The 19,168-nt window shown below is 38.4% G+C and overlaps 2 protein-coding genes across 2 annotated transcripts in view; one reads left to right on the forward strand and one right to left on the reverse strand.

Annotated features, from left to right (window-relative positions):
• The window catches only part of echs1 (enoyl CoA hydratase, short chain, 1, mitochondrial), a 129,987-nt gene that overhangs the window by 80,823 nt on the left and 29,996 nt on the right, over positions 1-19,168 (reverse strand). The gene's annotated exons all lie outside the window — the stretch shown is intronic.
• cxcl12a (chemokine (C-X-C motif) ligand 12a (stromal cell-derived factor 1)) lies at positions 1,958-9,166 on the forward strand. The gene is made up of 4 exons (XM_062430882.1): positions 1,958-2,122; positions 3,900-4,017; positions 5,010-5,093; positions 6,769-9,166. The coding sequence occupies exons 1-4, from the start codon at positions 2,056-2,058 to the stop codon at positions 6,794-6,796; spliced, it is 297 nt and encodes a 98-aa protein (XP_062286866.1). The 5' UTR covers positions 1,958-2,055; the 3' UTR covers positions 6,797-9,166.

The following is a 19,168-nucleotide window of genomic DNA, read 5'->3' on the forward strand; positions in this document are numbered from 1 at the left end:
TACAAAACACAGACACCCTGGAGTATAATGCCTCAAACAGATACAAAATGATACACACTCATATAACAAACAGGCGACCAGTAAGGATCTTGTGGAAGCAATTATTTCCTAAATCTACATTAACACTCAACCGATAAGACAGATTTTGCACGTGTAACTTCGATAAAGAAGGATCTGGATTTTGATGCAGTAAATCACAAGCATAAAACACCATTATTCTCCTTGAACTGCCCTTTTCTATTCTTCACTTATTTTCATGATAAAGTGTGCTGTCAGCAGGTCGTTTGCTTTCCCACAGCTGTGTGATGAGAGGATATGTCTCTAATAAATGTGAAATGAAGAAAAAATAGAAAATACAAAACCAACCAAACTTGCACATTGCTCATGTTGCCCTGTGAATCACAAAAAAACACAGCAAAACACATCCTAAATCTGTATAAATACAAGCTTTTTTTAATCTGCAGGGATTTCCGAGTATAAAGAGATGTTAGCGATGTGTTTAGTTCACTTGTGTGCATTTGGCTTAAAAGTGATCCAGGTGTTAAGAGTAACCAAGCGTGTAGTCGGTGCAAAAGACAAGGCTCATTTATATTTTCATCACTGATCCTTCTGTGCAGAATACATATTTACACATAGTACACAACACACATGTTCTTTGGAGTGTTTCTTCTGGAGGATGAAAGCCAAATGTCTGGAAACTGGCTTCACATCTGCATTCCGTTAAATACACTAATGATACCCTCAACAGCGTGCGCGCGCACACACACACACACACACACACACACACACACACACACACTAACACACGTTCAAAAGAAGTGTTTACAGCAGGCTGTATGAAGGCAATTGTTTAGAGATTCACTTAAACTGAGAGCAGCATCACTCTTTTCTAAAAACAATCTGGGAGGTGTGTGTGTTTTTTTCTTCATCCCTCTTGTCTATTTGTTGGAACTATCGATGTAACAGTAGACTTTACGTCCATGTGAGTTCTCTCCAGTTACACTTTTGGCTTTTAATTAATTTGGACCAATGAAGTCCCTGAAAAGACAAACCATGACTAAAAACAAACACATGCACACAAAAAATTTTGGGGAAAAAAATAAAACAAGTCCCCTGTTTCTTTTCATAGCACAAGCAACAGTCTAAGAGGACAGTGTTGAGTGCAAGAAAATACAGATCCAGTCTTTGCCTGGTGGGCATCTTTTTTCTTTCTCGTTAGAGAACATTTAGTAATTCTAAATTACTTGGAGGCAGCCACTACTGGCTGCAGATGTTTAACTGACTCATATTTCTCATACTCAATATATCTTTGATCACTGATGTTGATGACTTGCAGCAAAAACCGATGAATATTTTTAATACTTTGTGATTGTGTAATTTATTTTCATAGTAAATAGGTTAAATGTTTTTTTTGTCTACAACCCTGTTAATGGTGCTGCTGCCTGTCTTGGCCAGGATATTCTTGTAAAAGAGATTTTTAATCTCGATTAGACTTTTCCTGGTTAAATAAAGATTTAATAAAAATGATTAAAGTAAATCAACTTGAAGAATAATGCAAATATATACTTATTGAACCAGAATGTTCTTCTTATGATGTTCACTGGTCAAAAATAGTGCTGACATGTACATGACTTGAGCAGGGTTGTTTTGTGTGTGTGTGTGTGTGTGGTGGTGGGGGTGGGGGTGGGGGGGTGTTACCTGGTTTTACCGGAAGAATATATGCCTACAAAATAAAAGCCTAAATCACCATCCACTGGCATGTTGCACAAAACATGAATTTGTCTTTTTTCTTTTATTCTTTCAGTTATAAACTGAAATGTTATATTACGCAGTAGGCGTAATTTCTCACAACAAACCATGTAAATCAACCTTTGTGGATTAAAAAAATCTAGAGTCGGAAGTCCATCCCTTCCCTCCGCTGTATAATACAGCCATGCCTTCCTCTGGATGGTTTTAGTCTGGTGCGTACTTTACCACTCCTCCACAATCCGGTCTGTCACATCTCCTCTGGACCTTACCCTGAGCAGGATCAAACCTCGGTGCTATTAACGCAGGATGGATGTGAAGCTGCTGGCAGTCGTGGCTGCGCTTACTGTGTTGACATATGCGCCTCCATCAAAAGGTTTGAACTTTTTTCTCGCTTTGCTGTATATAGTTATACTTTTTAAATGAGGTTTGCAGTTATTTAATCAAGACTTTTAAATAGCATCGCTGTAAATAAATAGATTATCGCACATGATTAAGGGCCATTTATTCATTCAATCAATTAATCATTATTTAATCACGTCCGGATAGGTCATATGGAGTTACAATTTTGTAGAAAAAATAAAGGAATAAAATGCGTTAGTGGTGAAGGATGAATCAGGTGAGCATTTCCATCACACACGTGTTGTGTTTTAGTGTTTAAATGGACATAATCATGTTACAATTCTGTAATACTGTGTTATGTTTATGTTAATCGCAATTTTAAGTGAACGTGTATTCTCAATTTATCCAAAAGGACTACTTAGTAATTGCGTAAATTCAGATGCAAAATCCAATTACATACAATTAAATGCCAATGTTGGCTAAATTAAGTTTAAATTAGAAGGTAATGCTCTCCATTTCTAATTGAAATATTATATGAATTCCACAAATGTTAGTTTGATGGATGTATGAGCTTGTTCTGGAGTGGATTCCCCCCCAGCGCCGTGCGTAAAAAGCCGTCGGGCTGTACACGCATTTCTTCTTGCGGAGGAAATTCCTTGTCGCATCACTGATCAGCGTGTGTATTTGTTCTGCTCCTTGTTTCCATTTAATTACGCTTAAATGAGGCATCTAAAGGACAAAGCCACAGCCAGTCTACATGGCGACATCAGTCACCCAACTTGAAGGTGTTGCTCTCTTTATTATGGTAATACCGTTAGATCAGGTGTAAAAATAATTAGCATGGGGCTTAATCCATTGCGGTACTTCTTACCATCTGTTTTGGCAAACCGTCACCAACTCCAATAGTTACTGACAGGAAAAAGAAAATAGTTCTTAATCTTAGACTTCTTTTAAAAAGACTTCCACCCAACAGATGTCTAATAATCTCGTGAATTTTATTCAAGACTTGCTCAAAGCAGTTTTCATGAAAAAACAGAAAACATTGACCCGTTTATTTTTCCACATTAATCAACCGTTAACTTTCCTGCTTGTACAAACCTAAAAGCTAAAGTCGTAATGGAAAATACGCACATTCATCATGAAGTTTAAGGACCACAGTACAACATTGTTTATGACTGAAATAATTTGAATGTTTTGGTGTCTATAAGTCCTGATATGAATGTTTCTACCCCTGTGAGCAAACACACACACAAACGTGGCAAATGTAGGACAATCGTAAAAAAACAAAAACAACAAACAAACAAAACAAAAAAAGTTTTAACATGTGATTATGATAACATGCGTCCTTCTTGTTAATTTTCTTGTTTATTTTAATGTATTTGAAGCTTACTATGATTGGCTCAAGCACCCTGTAACCCTGCAAAGAATAAACTGGTATAGATAACGTACAGATGGAAAATTCAGACTGTTACAGTACAATGCATGGGCTGATTTAATGCATGGACAATATTTCTATTTGTTGTGGCATGTTTCAGCTTGTTGATCTGTCAAAGAGGATTTTGTCCCTGATTTTTTTTTTTGTTTTATCATTTTGAGCTCATTGGATTGCTGCAATAATGTTTAATCTTATTTGTTTTAAGATGATTTCATCATCATAGCAGTATTATATTGTAGTCACCCACTTTCCACAGAAGATTTAGTTTATTCTGATCTTTCTGTATTAAACGTTTGTTTTATTTATCTCTTGAGACATACTTTGCTGTCCATAATACGTTGTGTAACTGATGTTAATTTGTTCCATTCCTCCTCAGCGAAGCCCCTTGGTATGGTGGAGAGATGCTCCTGCCGTTCAACAGTCAATAACCTCCCTCGAGTCCACATCCGAGAGCTCAAGTTCATCCATACGCCCAACTGCCCCTTCCAAGTGATGTGAGTGTTGTTTTGAATATGGCTTTCAGTGGGTGAGACAGGTTTCCTCCATATAAGACATTTCTCACCATCAATCTCTGAGAGGGGACAGGACAGAGAAAAGAGTTGTGCATGCATGTGTACACACACACGCCCCTCTGTCACTTGCTCTCCCACACATCCACAGAGAGCAGAACTTGTGCGCACATTTTTACCTCAGGCCCACTGATGCATCCACAGGAAACGCTTTATTTCAGTATGAGAGAACGTGAAAGGGAGGTGGAAACTGGATGCAATTTTGTTCTCAACAGGAAATTGTGGCTTTTCTAATTGGATTTGCTTCTTATTTGCTTGTCATGCAGCATTTCCTCTTCATACCATGCTTACAACCTTTTTGGCCTGATCTCATTGGGCGTTACGGCTTATGTTGAGTACATTTTCAGATGATAGTATGCAGCAACACAAGAATAATACAACTGGACAAAATACAAAGGAATACTTGAGGAACAATTAAATGTTTGAGAGCAGGAATAGAATTGACAGATCCTATAGATGCATGGACAACCCCACCTATTTCTTCATGACGTGTGTCAGAGGAGGCATGATCTCCCCCGTAAAGACATATGATCCAGTCTTGACCCATTCTGTAAAGAACCACAAGGTTATGCTGGATTTAGAAAGTAGCCTGTGGCCACATATTGATGGATTGACTCCTTAACCTGCTTGTACTCAAATTTTGCAGCAATTTACTTATATAGCTCAATTAAGAAATATCAAACTCATGGAATACAATATTCCTCAAAGCACATACTCTTTCGCTTTATAAATGACTATAGCAGCATCACAAGCAGGATAACAAGTGATTGGTCATTATCAAACTAATGCTCCCCTGTGAAACTCACAAGTTAGTGTTAATTCAGTCTGTTTGATAAGAATGTGTCAAGATACATGATGTCACCGACTTTGCATAATTCCCTCTTTCTGAACTATTTTCCTTTTTTCTTCCTGATCAGTGCCAAGCTGAAGACAAACAAAGAGGTGTGCGTGAACCCAGATACCCCATGGTTGCAGAGGTACTTGAAGAACGCCATTAAGAAGTAAGTCACATTGCGTGTTATAGATTACGCATCATCTGCAATCAGATTTGTGTTTAGTTTTTAGATTTGTGCAAAACTCGTCTGGAGCACTGTAATATCACTTCCAGCTGATAAAATTTAAAGTAAAGATGCAAAGCACAAATGCGCATTTGAGCATCTTTCAACAGACCATTGTGAGAGTGACAGCTTTTAAATGCCCAATTTATGTAAGAGCCCACATTCAAAACATGCTGGTACATGACCGAGTGGGAGTAGACACCAACTCAATTTTCACACACAAACTGTGGGTTGGATGTGGGATAATGCACAAGATTGAAAACAGTATTTAATCTGTTCCAACTAGACTATTGTCATGGGTTCATCCCTGTCCATCACGGTTAATTTTAATGCAAGATCCCACACAGGTATGCAATTAAAGTATATTACTATTTACAAAACATTGCAAGAGTTTGCTGTAATTTACAGAGATTCAACATGACAATACGGGCAAAGAGGGAGAAGTTTATTGAGTTTATTTTTATTATTTGATAAATGAATGTAACATTGATACAACAACTTGCATTCTGCAGTCATGTTAAAGTTTTTCTGAGACTGAGAGGGCTTGAAGCCACAGCTAATATCAACTGTCTCCTTCCACCATTAATAAAGGAGACACTTCTCCGAGGACGGAGCAGTATTTCTTGTCTCTCTGCCAAAGAAACCTAAATGCACCCATGCAGTTTCCTCTACGCTGCAGCCTTTGACATGTACACTCTCAATACCCACTGACTGATGGCTCATAGTCTCGTGTCAGATTGTCTGTCTCAAAGGATGATTGAGGAGTCTGTGAGTTGTTGAGGTGTGAAAGTTCTCTGCATAACAACAGAGCCAATGTAGAGGGTAGACTGTGGTCATTTACAATGGCTCAGACCTAATGTGTTTCCAGTAACACATGGGGAGGGAGGGGGCAAACTTATTTACAATGTGTAGAAATGCACACAATTGTAAGTCACACATTATGCAACTCTTTAGTCTGGTAAACAAGGCCGTGATTACCTTTTTGTATCCGTTGAAATGTGGCTAACATTTATTGTTATTCCAATGTCAATAAACTATAAGGCTTGTTTAGGCTTCTTTAGTGTACATCACTCTGCAACTGCTCCAAAGGAAAGTTTTTCTAAATTACACCTTCAGATCTCTGACTTAAAAAAGGGAAGGAAGCTTTTCTTGGATCTAGAAACTCAACATGTCAACAAGTAGCTGCCAAAAAATTCAGAAATGGCCAACCAACAAAAGCGGGCTGATTAACTGGCTTAAATTGAATGCAGTACAAAATCAACTTTTATGGGTTGAAATATGTAGTTTTCGATTACATGTCAAAACGACATTTTGGCCTTGTAAACATGAAGGAGCGTTTTTATTTGAGAATGCTGGAACTGAATATATTCTTGGCGTCTTCTCGGTGAAACCCGGGCACACAGTCACAGTTAAACAAATACTGATTAATTCTCAGCACAGTGTTTACAAGTTACAAATTAACTGCGTTAGAAGTGTTTTTCTTAATGGGCATGATACAAAGTTTATGTTTTTCTTATTGGTCCAGTGAATATTAAACACCAATGTGTTAAGTGTTTTGTTAGGGCACTACTGTCTCTTTACTTAACGTTTTACTAAAACCCAATATTTTTTCTCCCAGGATGAAGCAATACAAACCGGGCAACTAAAACACCGGCAGAGATCTTTCTGAGGATTTGGACCATCATCACAGATATATAACATGTAATATGAAAACATCTGGGATGATGTACAGCACTTATCATGGCTGCCACGCTGCAGCCTCTTGCATGGAATTAATCTACAACTCTTCATTATCACCACCAATCCACCAGCATCGTCTCCGTCTTCACCATCGCCACGCTCATCGCTTGTAGAGATGTTATTATTGCAAAGTGCAATTATATCTGTGAGTGTTTGTCTTTCTATCTATAATGTATATACATTTTTTTGTTTAATGGGCTTCAACAGTAAATGTCTATTTTTGGAGATTGTCTTGTACATCTGGCCTCTCTGTCATGTAGAAGAAAAGGATCGACCCCGGGGTCAGAGAGGTTAAAGGGGGAGAGATGTAGGTCAGCAGGAGGGTTTTCTCCGCATCAAATATGAGTCAAAATCCCACTTGCAAGTAGCAGAGTCCTGTAGTCTGCTGAGTCAGGAGACTATGGAGTCATTCAAATTAGTTCTTAACATAGCATCTGCTTATCCTTATTGCTCCTTATTTTAGATTGTACAAAATAATAAACAGCAATGTAGAGTCTCTATTCTAAAAGCTGAGCAATGGGCAGAGCCACACAGTTTGCCAAGTTGTGTTTCAAGTTAATTGGCACCATGGAATTTCAATAGGTGCCAGCTACCCCCAGACTGAATATAAGATGCATACGAGATCCTAGTAAAAATGGCAATTACAATGTTTTTGTGATGGAAATTAGGATGCCAAAAGAGCCCGGGCATTTCCTGAGCTGTTCTGCGGCTGTGATTGTTACCCAACATGTCTGTTTTTTTTCTTTTTTCCATCCTTTGAGAAAAGCTGAACATCTGGATCCAAAACAGATTTTAATCGAGCGCCCAATGAGAAGAAATTTACCGGAATCATAAAGCTTGCTGTCAGTTCGTTAAGCACAAATCGTGACACTAACTAATCATGCTTAGTAGTCTTACGAAACCAGTGCCAGAAAGATGAACACATGTTAGCTAGATCCTGATTAATAGCCAATTTGAAAGAAGGATGTACAGCAATCTGAACAACACTAATCACATCAGTAGTTAGAATACTGTAAATATTATGTGAGGTAATTCTAGCAGTAGCAGAGAAATTAGAAATACCATTACTGACAATGAGTAGAGATGTACAAAGACGTGACTACCTACAATTGTCATGCAGATAGCAATGCACTTTATATCTGTTCATGTTTTAACAAAAAAAACACAATACTCACTAAGCCTGATCATTAAATTCTGTCTTTTATCTTTATGTTTTATGTTTATCATGTTGTTTTCTATTCTGTTCCTTTTGATTGATGAATGTATAGCTGCATTTAACTGTTGAAGTCAGGGAGATGTCATCTATTCATTTAAATCTCCTTGTCATGTGTAAGATTAATATTATATAAATGTTCTATTTTTGTACTCTTTTATGCATTTATATATTAAATCCAAACATATAAATGAAGAAACTGTACTCTCACAACTGAGCCTTGCAGCCAACATTTTTACTGAGACTTGTATACAGTTGGTCAGTAAAAAGGGACTTTTTTTTGTTATGGTTACCATGTTAATGTAGCCTTTCTACTGTATATGTTTTTAAGTCTTTTATAATCATAAATACCTGCGCTGATTCACACCCACTCATGCACAAACACACACACACTCGGTTAAGACAAGGTAAACACGATGACTTCACAGCTTAACAATTACGTACCAGTGCACTGCGGGTCAGAGGGGTGATCTAAAGACTTTGATGTGAGAACATGTGTTTAGCTTTACTCACAGGAAAAAAATAAAAGGCTTATTATTGTTATTTAACTATTAACTCAACAAGCAGCCATTATGGAAACATTTGAGCTAAAAGCGATGAACTTTTAACTTCCCTGTAGGGGCATTATGCAAGGCGGAGCACAGTAGTAGTTGTAGCGATGAGAGTGATCCGCTGATTGAAACATCAGGGCGAGATAAAGCGCTGTGAGTGGCAGTTCACAACCCATTTTGGGCTAAGATTAGCTTTGATGTCCAGAATGCAGAGTCAGCAGCACTCTTTTGTGAGATAAAGCCATTGATTTATCTCTGGTGTCCTATTTTGGCGTGGAAATATACAGATAAAATCACTGTGTGAACTGATTGTGTTATATGTTAGATATTACTGCGGGAATCTACAGGTAGCAACAAGTATTTCCCTTTTCTAGTAATGTGAAGATTAGGCAGCTTCTCCTTTGAGACATTTAATCTTATAGAGGACAGATTCTCATATCTTACAATGTTAACCATGTGTATTCTGAAATGGATCATATTCAGAACATCTGTACTTTGATTAAACTTTTTAAGACAAATAGCTCACATCTCATTTGCCTTCTATCATCATTGCAGTGTTATTTTATGTGACTACATTATCACTGATCTTTGTCAAACAGGGATATGGCTCGCACAGGAACAGACACAAATCTGATATGTCCTCTAATGAAAAGCAGTTGTTTGAAAAAGTTCATAACCCAATGTGTTCTTGGGATCTCTGCCAACACCAACCAGTTAAACTATGCAGGTGGTGTGGCTGGTGCCAGGAAGCCTGAAGTGTAGTAAAAAGGGGTGTAAAAGGTTTAACATCATATTTTATGGGTGCATAACATTTACCTGTAAATGGCAAAAGTGGAAAAGAAAAAAAATTACATTGCTTGTAAAGCTGGATCGTTCATATATTATGCGTTGTGTCTGCAAAACCAAGCAGGTAATGTAAATATATAAAGATATTTATATAAGAAAGCCTCCCTTAAAGCAGAGGCCAGGTGAGATGGTACAAAGTAAATGAGATGTGTTAAAGCACTAATCCATCTGCACATCCAGTTTACTGAAGCGGAACAGAACAGCATGGTTAAATGGATTATTGGCAGAATTACATGAGTGTTCTTCCTCAGAGCCGTGTTGGTACTTGAGACGAGCTGGGCAACGAGCCCAAATAAACACACCGCAGACTTTCATATTGGTTCACCTATTCAAACTTGAGAGACAAGAACAAACATCTAATCAGCTTTGACTTACAGTAACTTTGGAGGTAATATGACTCACAGTAGCTTTACAGGCGTATGTATCTAATATGTAAGGACAACACGGACATTGTGTGGAGCAACCTTACCAACAAAGCCTAAGCCTGGCTTTTGACTTGCGGGTAGCATTTGTATATAGGCCTAAATTCACCTGAAGTTTTGACCTCTGACCATGTATTCTTTCAAAGGTCTTTTTATTCATTGTCAAAAGTGAAAAGAACAGTCACTGTACAGGGAAAGGATTTTTGGTTTTCTGAACAACAATTACTTGTGTTTTGACACATCCATCTTCCCAAACCACAATAATCACACACAACCACAGCTGACCACAGAAAGTATATTCTACATCATATACCCCCAAAAATGAACGACATTAACAGTAAAAGAATACATTGATAGTGACAAAAAATATGTCAAGCAAAAGTAAAGATAGAGGATAAATAAAACAGGGAGAAAAGAAAAGAAAAACAAAGGGATAGCTAGTCTGTTGTAATTGGTTTCTCAACAAGTGTTAAGAAGATGTGTCACACTCTATGACATTTACTCTCTGTTCCCTGAGTATTATAACAGATTTTCTCTGGATTTGAACAGGACATACCGTCTCTAATCCTGTGTGAGTAAGAAAGATAGCTCGTCGAGCCAGTAATGACATGAAAGCTAATATGCTCAGTTTAGCTTTAGGCAAATCTAAATCTGGAGCAATGCCCAAAAGGGCAGTAAAAGGATTTGGCGGTGAAAGGTTTCTGAAATGATTTGGAAGACTGATCAAAACGTAACCAAAGAGGGACACGTCCAGTACATGTGAACAAGTGAGGTGCACTTTTAGGGTCAATATCAGGCTACATTTGAGCTAGTTTGGTTTTAGATATGTGAATATGAGTGCATGACAGTCACACATGGAGGAAGAGTGTATCTGTTTAAGGATTGTGTCCCACGTGTCATCTGTAAAGGTAGAATCTAGGTCTTGTTCCCAAACGGTCCTTACAGCTGATTGAGAAGCAGCATCATTTTGGAATAAGGTTGCAGAGGTTACTCATTGTACCTTTTGATGTGGGGTTTACTAAAATAAATGTATGAACAAAACTGACTGGGATGAGGGTTATTAAACAATGTCCATAATTCCTACCTTGTAAAAATCTAAACGTGTCTTGATGACACCAAATGTTTCTGTTATTTGAGAAAAACAAGCAAGTAGATTATCAAAAAATAGATCAGCAATGTATTTCAAGTCTATTTTGTTCCAGGTCTGAAATGCACCATTAGCCATTGAGGGAACAAAAAGATGATTAGCTACAATTGGACTTTGAAATGAGAATCTCTACAGTCCAAAATTCCTCTTGAATTGGGCCGGTAACTGTTGGAAATACTAGAAGCAAGTGGACGTACAGAGCCTTTAAGGGCAGGCAGAGAATCTGGGCTGCTAGCACAGTCCTTCACTGCTACCAAGGCTGGACCTGAAGATTCAAGCTGGAAATGCATCCAAACTGTGAATATACGCTGCCCAGTAATAGTATTGGAAATTAGGCAGAGCAATTCTCCCTGCCTGCTTGCGTCCTGGGCAGAAATGCTTTCCATAACTGAGAGTGTTTACTATTCAAATGTAAGATCTCATTAAAAGTTGAGGGCCTTTAAAAAGGATATGGGGATAAGATCTTTGGCCATGTTTAACACAGATATCTGACCTCATTAAAGTATAAAAATAACCACCAATAGAAAATCACAAAAAGCATGAGCCAAGTAAAGTCTGTGTTGCAAGTCTGTGTTTTCTTGTATTGTGAAATATTCTGAGAATTTTCTGAAAAAATATGAAACTAGCAGCCTACTCAGCACCTTGGTATGGGCTATACAGTCAGTATTGTACTGGCTTGCTCAGCGGCTGAGGAATGTACAAAGACAGGACAGGACATATGAAAGTCATATTCAGCATTGCCTTCAAAACTCTATTGGGGTTTTGGGTTCAGCCACAATGTCAGACCCAAAACTGACACCTTGACAGATGAATAAAGATTTGTCATATGAAATGCAAAGAATGACACAGAAACAAGGGCCGAGTGGAGTATGTGTGCTCATTTAACTTATGGTACATGTTCCCCTTCTTTTTAGCTGTAAGGGCTCCCAGATGTGCAGCCAATGAAACTCCCCTTAGCGGTTATTCATCATGAAAAGCTGAGCATGAAAGTATAAAATCTTAGCGTGGGTGTATATGTGTGTGTGTGTGTGTGTGTGTGTGTGTGTGTGTGTGTGTGTGTGTGTGTGTGTGTGTGTGTGTGTGTGTGTGTGTGTGTGTGTGTGTGTGTGTGTGTGTACACGTCTGTATGACAGGGTCACAGAAAGCCACTTCAAGAAGGTCCCAGTGAACATTGCTCTCCCAGGTCAGACCAGTTTTTAATAAAAGGTGGTAAAGTTAACCCAAGGTCAGTTTTAATGTTCATGTATATCATTGTATGTGTGTGTGTGTGTGTGTGTGTGATGTCACTTCCTCACTCTACTCCGGGACCATTAACTTTGTATTAGCTGCATACCTCCAGCCATGCTTGCAGCTGAACACAGCAATTTAAAAGCCTATATAGTTTGTCATCACCTGAAATGTCAAGGGTTCGTGAAAACGGCCCTGAACTGTGTTTTAGGTGGTCCAAAAGTGAACATTGCTTTGTCACTGCAGTTTCAGTGTAGGAGTAAAATGCTGCGACACATCAATAATCTCTGGGAGAGAAATTAAAACTATCAGGCCAACAGCTGAACAGCTACGATCTTAAATGTGTGGATTGTTGGATAAGGATGTGAGAACACAGATCCGGTGTTCTTCAGTACTTTGTGGTCCACTTAAGGTCTGATTATAATCACTTATCCTCCTTGAAAATATTTTCTGTTTTCGTCTTTGAACAATACAAACATCCTTCTTCCTCATTATTATAACTCATTATTGCCATATACAAAGATGGAAAAACATCCTGAAGAAATTATGTGTGTGTATTGTTCTGATAAACCAAGAGACATTAACTTTCAATGTTTGTAAGATTATAATAATATGAGTTAATGGACCAGTTTTGCTTCCACATTTGATCCCCCAAAGGAAAACTTGACATTTTCACCCTCTCAAGAATGAGTTCAGAGCACAGGGTCAGCTACTGCAGGGCAGATGTTTGGCTGTCATATGGGATTGATATTGGGGTTTTCCGGTTGAAGGGTTGTGTCTTTCTAAATTTTTTGACACCAAGCTTTAGACTCTGATAGTACAATATGTGAAAGGCAAGAAAGGAAGAAGGCAAAGTGGCATAATTTAAGATCAAAGATTAAACATCCAAATAGTCCAAATAACAGGAACTGTGAAGTAATTTATCAACTGATATTGTTCCAGTAACTGTCAACCACCTCCTTTTAACAATGTGATAGGGAAACGTTTCCTTGAATATACAATTTGTATACACATGATCTTGACTAAGTAAATTTACATGTCAGATATCATGTATCACAGTATTTTCATATCATACAAAGCTGTCTGTGATCTATTTTGTTGATCAGATTGGATGCCATTTCCCACTCATTCTTTTCTCATTTCACATCAGGGTACACATGTATATGCCTGTCCTCCAGCACAACCAAAACAATGAAAGGATAGGTTCACAATTTTAAAGTCTGTCCTAAAACAATAGTCAGATGACCAAATGAAAAGGGAACATGTTTCTCTTGCTGTAATAATTCCTCTTGTTCCTGTTCAGTGATGAGGGACACAATCCACAGGCTTCCGTCTGTGCAAAAAATAAAAAATAAAAATGTAAAAGTTTAGTCTCTGTGTTCCAACCCAATATTATTGGGTTTAATTTTATTTCTCAAATTGCATGTTTTTTATTTCCAATTCTTACTGTTAAATGTTTGTTTTGTGTAAAGCAAATTGAGTTGCCATTGTGTATGAAATGCGCTATATAAATAAAGCTGCCTTGCCTTGCCTTAAATCAAGTAAATATCTATCAAAGCTACTCTTTTTTGTGCCCAAATCCCTCATTATGATGTGATCCTTCCGCAAACTGCAGCTGAACAGGGAAACACTGTTTGAGGAAACACAAAGACGGATTTGTTTTTACTAAAAAGAGTAACTGTAAAAAACTTTATTTGAAAAAAATACGACTGAAGCTTTATATAATCTTATAAACTCTAAAATATATTTTTGTCCAACAGTAGGACTGTGGATTTTGTCCCCTTATCACTTACATGGTAAGCAGTGCTCATTTGGAGGGGATCCTCTAATGGTCATTATTCATAGGAGGAATGATTACAGTGAGCAAAATTTGTTTCAATGTTCATATGGCAACCTGATTGTTTAAACACACTCAAAAACATGTGAACCTATCCTTTAAGAATCTTTAAAAATACATTGAATACTGTGGAAGGTTGCTGTGAGCCTGTGAACACACCTCCTGCTCTGTCTAAACCAGAGCTCCCCTCCTGTTCCCTCCTTCTGTGACTGTTGTTATTTACCCCCCTTGTCCCAGACCAGGCCACAGCCCTGGGGCATCGTGTGCACCAAAATCATGCTTCCCAAGGGAAACATTAGCAAAGTCATAGCTGTTCTCGTATCAGATGACCCATAGCACATTTCCACGAGTGCACACTCTTACTCAGAAAATCCCATGTAATGATTTGTAATTGACTTGTTGATGGTGGCAATGACTTCGTGTTGTTAATTGCCTTAACACTGCCAGTGACCCACCACAACATTAATCACAATTATGACATAATTAAAAAAGACTTAACTGCGACGGATGTTGAAAGTGACCAACACACAGTGCGTAATAACAGCGGCATGTGTGTATCTGTTTGAGAATGAATGGTAGGCTAATAGAGGGGCCCCTATGAGCGGTTAAAATAGCCCTCCTGCAGTCTTTCTACCTTTCATGTGCTAATATTGCCAAGGTTATGAGTCCCAACACCATCCATCTTCACACAGATGTTTGAATGAGAGAAAAACATGGATATGGGGCCTTCCCTCCAATCCACAATAACGCTGATATGGTCCAAATTCCTTCAGTGTGATTTTGTTTTCAAACCAAGACGAAACACAGCAAACTCTGGATGTTAGGATGAGACACAAAGGAGTTAAGGACTCGGGGGACCGTAGGACGCCTCAAACTGCGGGGCCCACAGAAGCTCAAACACAACCAAACTGAAACTTCAGACATATATCACACACTGTGCTTCCCTCAATCTCCATTCCTTTCAGGATTATCACCCACATACTAATGGATTTATCTTTCTGTGGTGCCTCCATCAATGTTGAATGTCTCTGAGTCCTATGTGACACCCAAAGAGTGGGAAAAAGAAGACCATAAAGGATGTGACAAACCATACAAAGAAATTACACCATTATCTAGAGATGCAATTGATATACTGTGTCGCCTCATCTTCACAAACACAGTGTTTTTTTAAAAACATGAGGTCCATCACAATAGAGACCCGTCTGTTGGACTGGAATGACTCAGTGCCTAAGCACGCTGCCCAGATGCGACACACTGGGAGGTCTGATTGTTTTACTCACAATATATCAATGTTGACCTAACTTAAACTTATTTGGTAGTCATATTTCTTTGACCTGATTTCAAATTTAACAAAGCTTAATTGATTTTTGTTATATTTTAAAATAACTTAACAACATGAAAAGTATTTGCTGCTTAAAAGGATGTTCTCCAAAACTCAGCGGTGGATAACATGAATATGTCTAGATTGCTCTAAACCAGTGGTACTCAAACATAACTCTTACAGGTTCACTTACCAAATTGAAGTCCAGTAAAGCTGCTTTGCATTTTATTCATGTTCAAGTCTGCTGTGGTATGAATACTTCACTGCATTCATTGTTGAAAATGTTTAACAATTATTCTGCTGGAGTCTTGATATGAGCTTCAGCTGATACAGTATATTAGATTTTACCTCCATGTTCTGGTGAAAGTCTTGTTCAAATTTGACATGTTTGGTATGATAGTAGTGTTTCACTTTACCACTCTTCAAATGAGAGTGTACGTCTCTGTCCACTCATCCTTCAACGCAAAGTTGTAATATTTTTCTTGATCAAGCTTTTTCCCTTCAACAACTGAACTCCTACATCTGACAAACACCTTGTTAACTGGAGTGACTAGCAGGTAGCTGAATGACGTCCAGTGAGGTGATAGGGATGTGTCTCTCATGAGAGGTCTGGGTCAGTCTTCACAGCCTAAGTCAGAGCAACATCATAACGAAAGTTTTAAGTACCAGTGTGTATGATTTCATGGCATTTAGCAGTGAGACTGCAGATTGCAACCAATAACTGCTAAATCCTTTCACTAGATGCCCCTAAATTCTACACACTGCACATAAAAAAACCAAAAGAATTTGAATAGTTTTTCCACTTTCATTCATGGGGCCTTGCCAGCACACTCTGGCACAAGGACCGATAGTGCATCATCCAAACTAAATACGAGCTCACGTTACTCAGATCCCAGTTCCAACTTTCCTGGGGTCTTCCACAACCTGTTCTGGAGTACCTTACTTTCACTGGAAACCAAAAGTAATGCTGTGAAGCTGCGGGCATGAGTACACAGGAATATTAAGCACCATCCACCTTGCCTCCTGGTGCATTTTTTTCTATCCATCTGGCCTTCCTGGAATCACATCTATTGTTACAGGAGAAGGCAACCTCTCAGACAAACCAGTTGTCTGTTGCAGTTTACATAAAACACATCAAAGAAACTAGAACAAAGGCTTTCCAATATCCAGACTGAAAGGAATTCTATATCAACCTGGTATCAATTGTAAAGGAGATCTTGTAAGTTGTCTGTTTATTGGTGGCTGCATTGGAGAGAAATAGTGTGACTACTGCCTCTTAATATCAGGAACTATTTTAAGGAATAAGATTATTTTCTACATAACCATCACAAATTCAACTTGGTCCAATCAGACACAATCAATAACTCCAGCAGCATGTGTATTCTATTGGGTGTTCTTCTGTAAGTCCAGGCAGTACAGCTCGGGAAAGCTGTGTCCAAGTTGAGTTGAGTACAAACGATGAACTTGAGTATTACAACATTGCTGTGCAGACCAGCTAAGAAGTTGGCTATGGTGGAGACAGATCTGGCATCTTGTCTGAAGAGGCTACAGAGAAGTGTTTTTCTTTCACTAGCCTCTTTATGGAAGCTCACAAATCAGTGTTTCATAGTTTCTAAGGGACTGCTCATATACAAATGTACAGAATTGCACTGCCTCCTCAAAAACACTTTTTTCCATTTATTTTTTCATGTATAAAGTCTGTGTACATTGGCACAGAGACCAAACACAACCATAAATGCAATGACTAAAGAAGAGAGAAAAACAAGCTGTAAGATCATTTAAAACCCATGAAGGAAAAAACGTACCCTGTGACACTTAACAGCTGCAGCTGGAGTTTTGTTAACAGGATACAGACACTTTAAAAACTCTGCTCTGGACAATTTATAATAATTTAATAGTCTAATTACATTAATGCAGGTCACACTGCATCCTTACATTTGCAACAGCTATACTTATTAGTCTGAAGGTTACTTTCTGGTTTAGATCAATGTCAATTATCCGAATATTCTGTTTTAACAAGCATGAAATGTGCTGAAAACAGTGAAGGAATATTTTAAATCAGTGGTGAAGAATGTGAACACACTGATAAGAGTTATTGAAAAATATTGTTTCTAAATGGAAACAGAATAATAAGAAAGAAAAACATTTTCAAGAAAAATGGTCTGATTTGATGCCAAAATCACATAATTTATTTGCTTAAATGGTCAGTTACAAATCATGAATCATGGGGAAAAGAAAATAATACCTACCTGCCTTATTGTTGCTATATTTATTCATTTACAACTGTCACACACAGACACACAGACACACAGGCACGTGCACGCACACACGCACGCACGCACGCACGCACGCACGCACGCACACACACACACACACACACACACACACACACACACGAACACATCATGAACACTATAGCAACCCCTCTCTTTGCCAAGCTGGTAAAAGCTATAAAGCAGCCAAAATGTGAATCCCTGCTCTCTCTGTGTGTAACTGAAGATGTCTCTCCACCTGCAACGAAAGGTTGAACCGTGTTACTGTTTCTTCTCAAACTGTCACATGAATTTAAAATGAGTCGTACTGTCCTCTCTTTAGCATACTTTCCCTTACAAACCACAGCTGCTGAGGCCACAGTGTCAAGTGTACTTTTTCAAGTGACAACAGCCTGCAGTGGTGGCCTAATGTAGAGACTTAGTAGCAAGAATAGGACAGTACAGTAAAAGCAGAGTGCTAGTTGTGGGACTGAGTCTGGGCATCTTAAAACTTTCACAACACAAGAAGGTTTGTGTCTAATTCACTAGAACAGCTCACAGAACACTTTGCTGGTGTTTGTATTAGGCACTGAATAAATGATGGTGTAATCTAATGCCGGACGCAGCTTCTCCCCAACAACAAGAATGCATATTTTTAGCCAAGCTAACACTGCAGCCCTCCTGCTTTTCATCTGTCTGAGTAATACTGTCTCTGTCAAATCATCACCAAACAGCATATCCGCATTTTACAAACTCACTGCCAGCTTCTCAAGGCCACTTACAGAAACAATCATGTCTACTTTGACAACCTCCTTTCCTGACACACACACACACACACACACACACACACACACACACACACACACACACACACACACACACACAGACACGCTAACAGGACCCCTCCCACTGCCCGAGAGTCTGTAATTTTCACAGTTGTGAACAAATCTCTCTGTTCTCTCTTGGTTTAAGGAGTTTCAGTGAGAAACATGGCTGTGACATCCATTTCTGCGCCTGCTTTTGATGGTGAGCTCAATACACAATCCCTGATTTGAGCCACGACCCCCCCTGAAGGTTTTATTACTTGCATCCAACCATCAAGAGTTAATAAGAAAACCACTGCTGTCAACATGTCATGAATGAAATTTCAAACACAATAACTATGATACAAAAGTGAAAGCCATGGTTAATATTTGTCAAAACAAAACTTGGAACAAAAGAAAGAAAACTGCCAAAAAGGCTTTTTCTGTGTTTAAAAAAATTAGCTAACAGATTTTGTGGCCTATTTTTGTCGTCATCTGTGTCCTGTGAGCAAAACCATCATGTAAAGGGCACCGTCGGCCACAGAAGATAGGTTTGCTGACAGTGTTATCCAAGGAAAAAATATTCACATGCTTGTCGTTATATAGAAATCTGTAATGTTATTTAGCAGATATTAAAGAAGATTGGACTAAAGCACCTT

Source organism: Scomber scombrus, chromosome 12 (assembly GCF_963691925.1).
Source record: "Scomber scombrus chromosome 12, fScoSco1.1, whole genome shotgun sequence".
Taxonomy (NCBI): domain Eukaryota; kingdom Metazoa; phylum Chordata; class Actinopteri; order Scombriformes; family Scombridae; genus Scomber; species Scomber scombrus.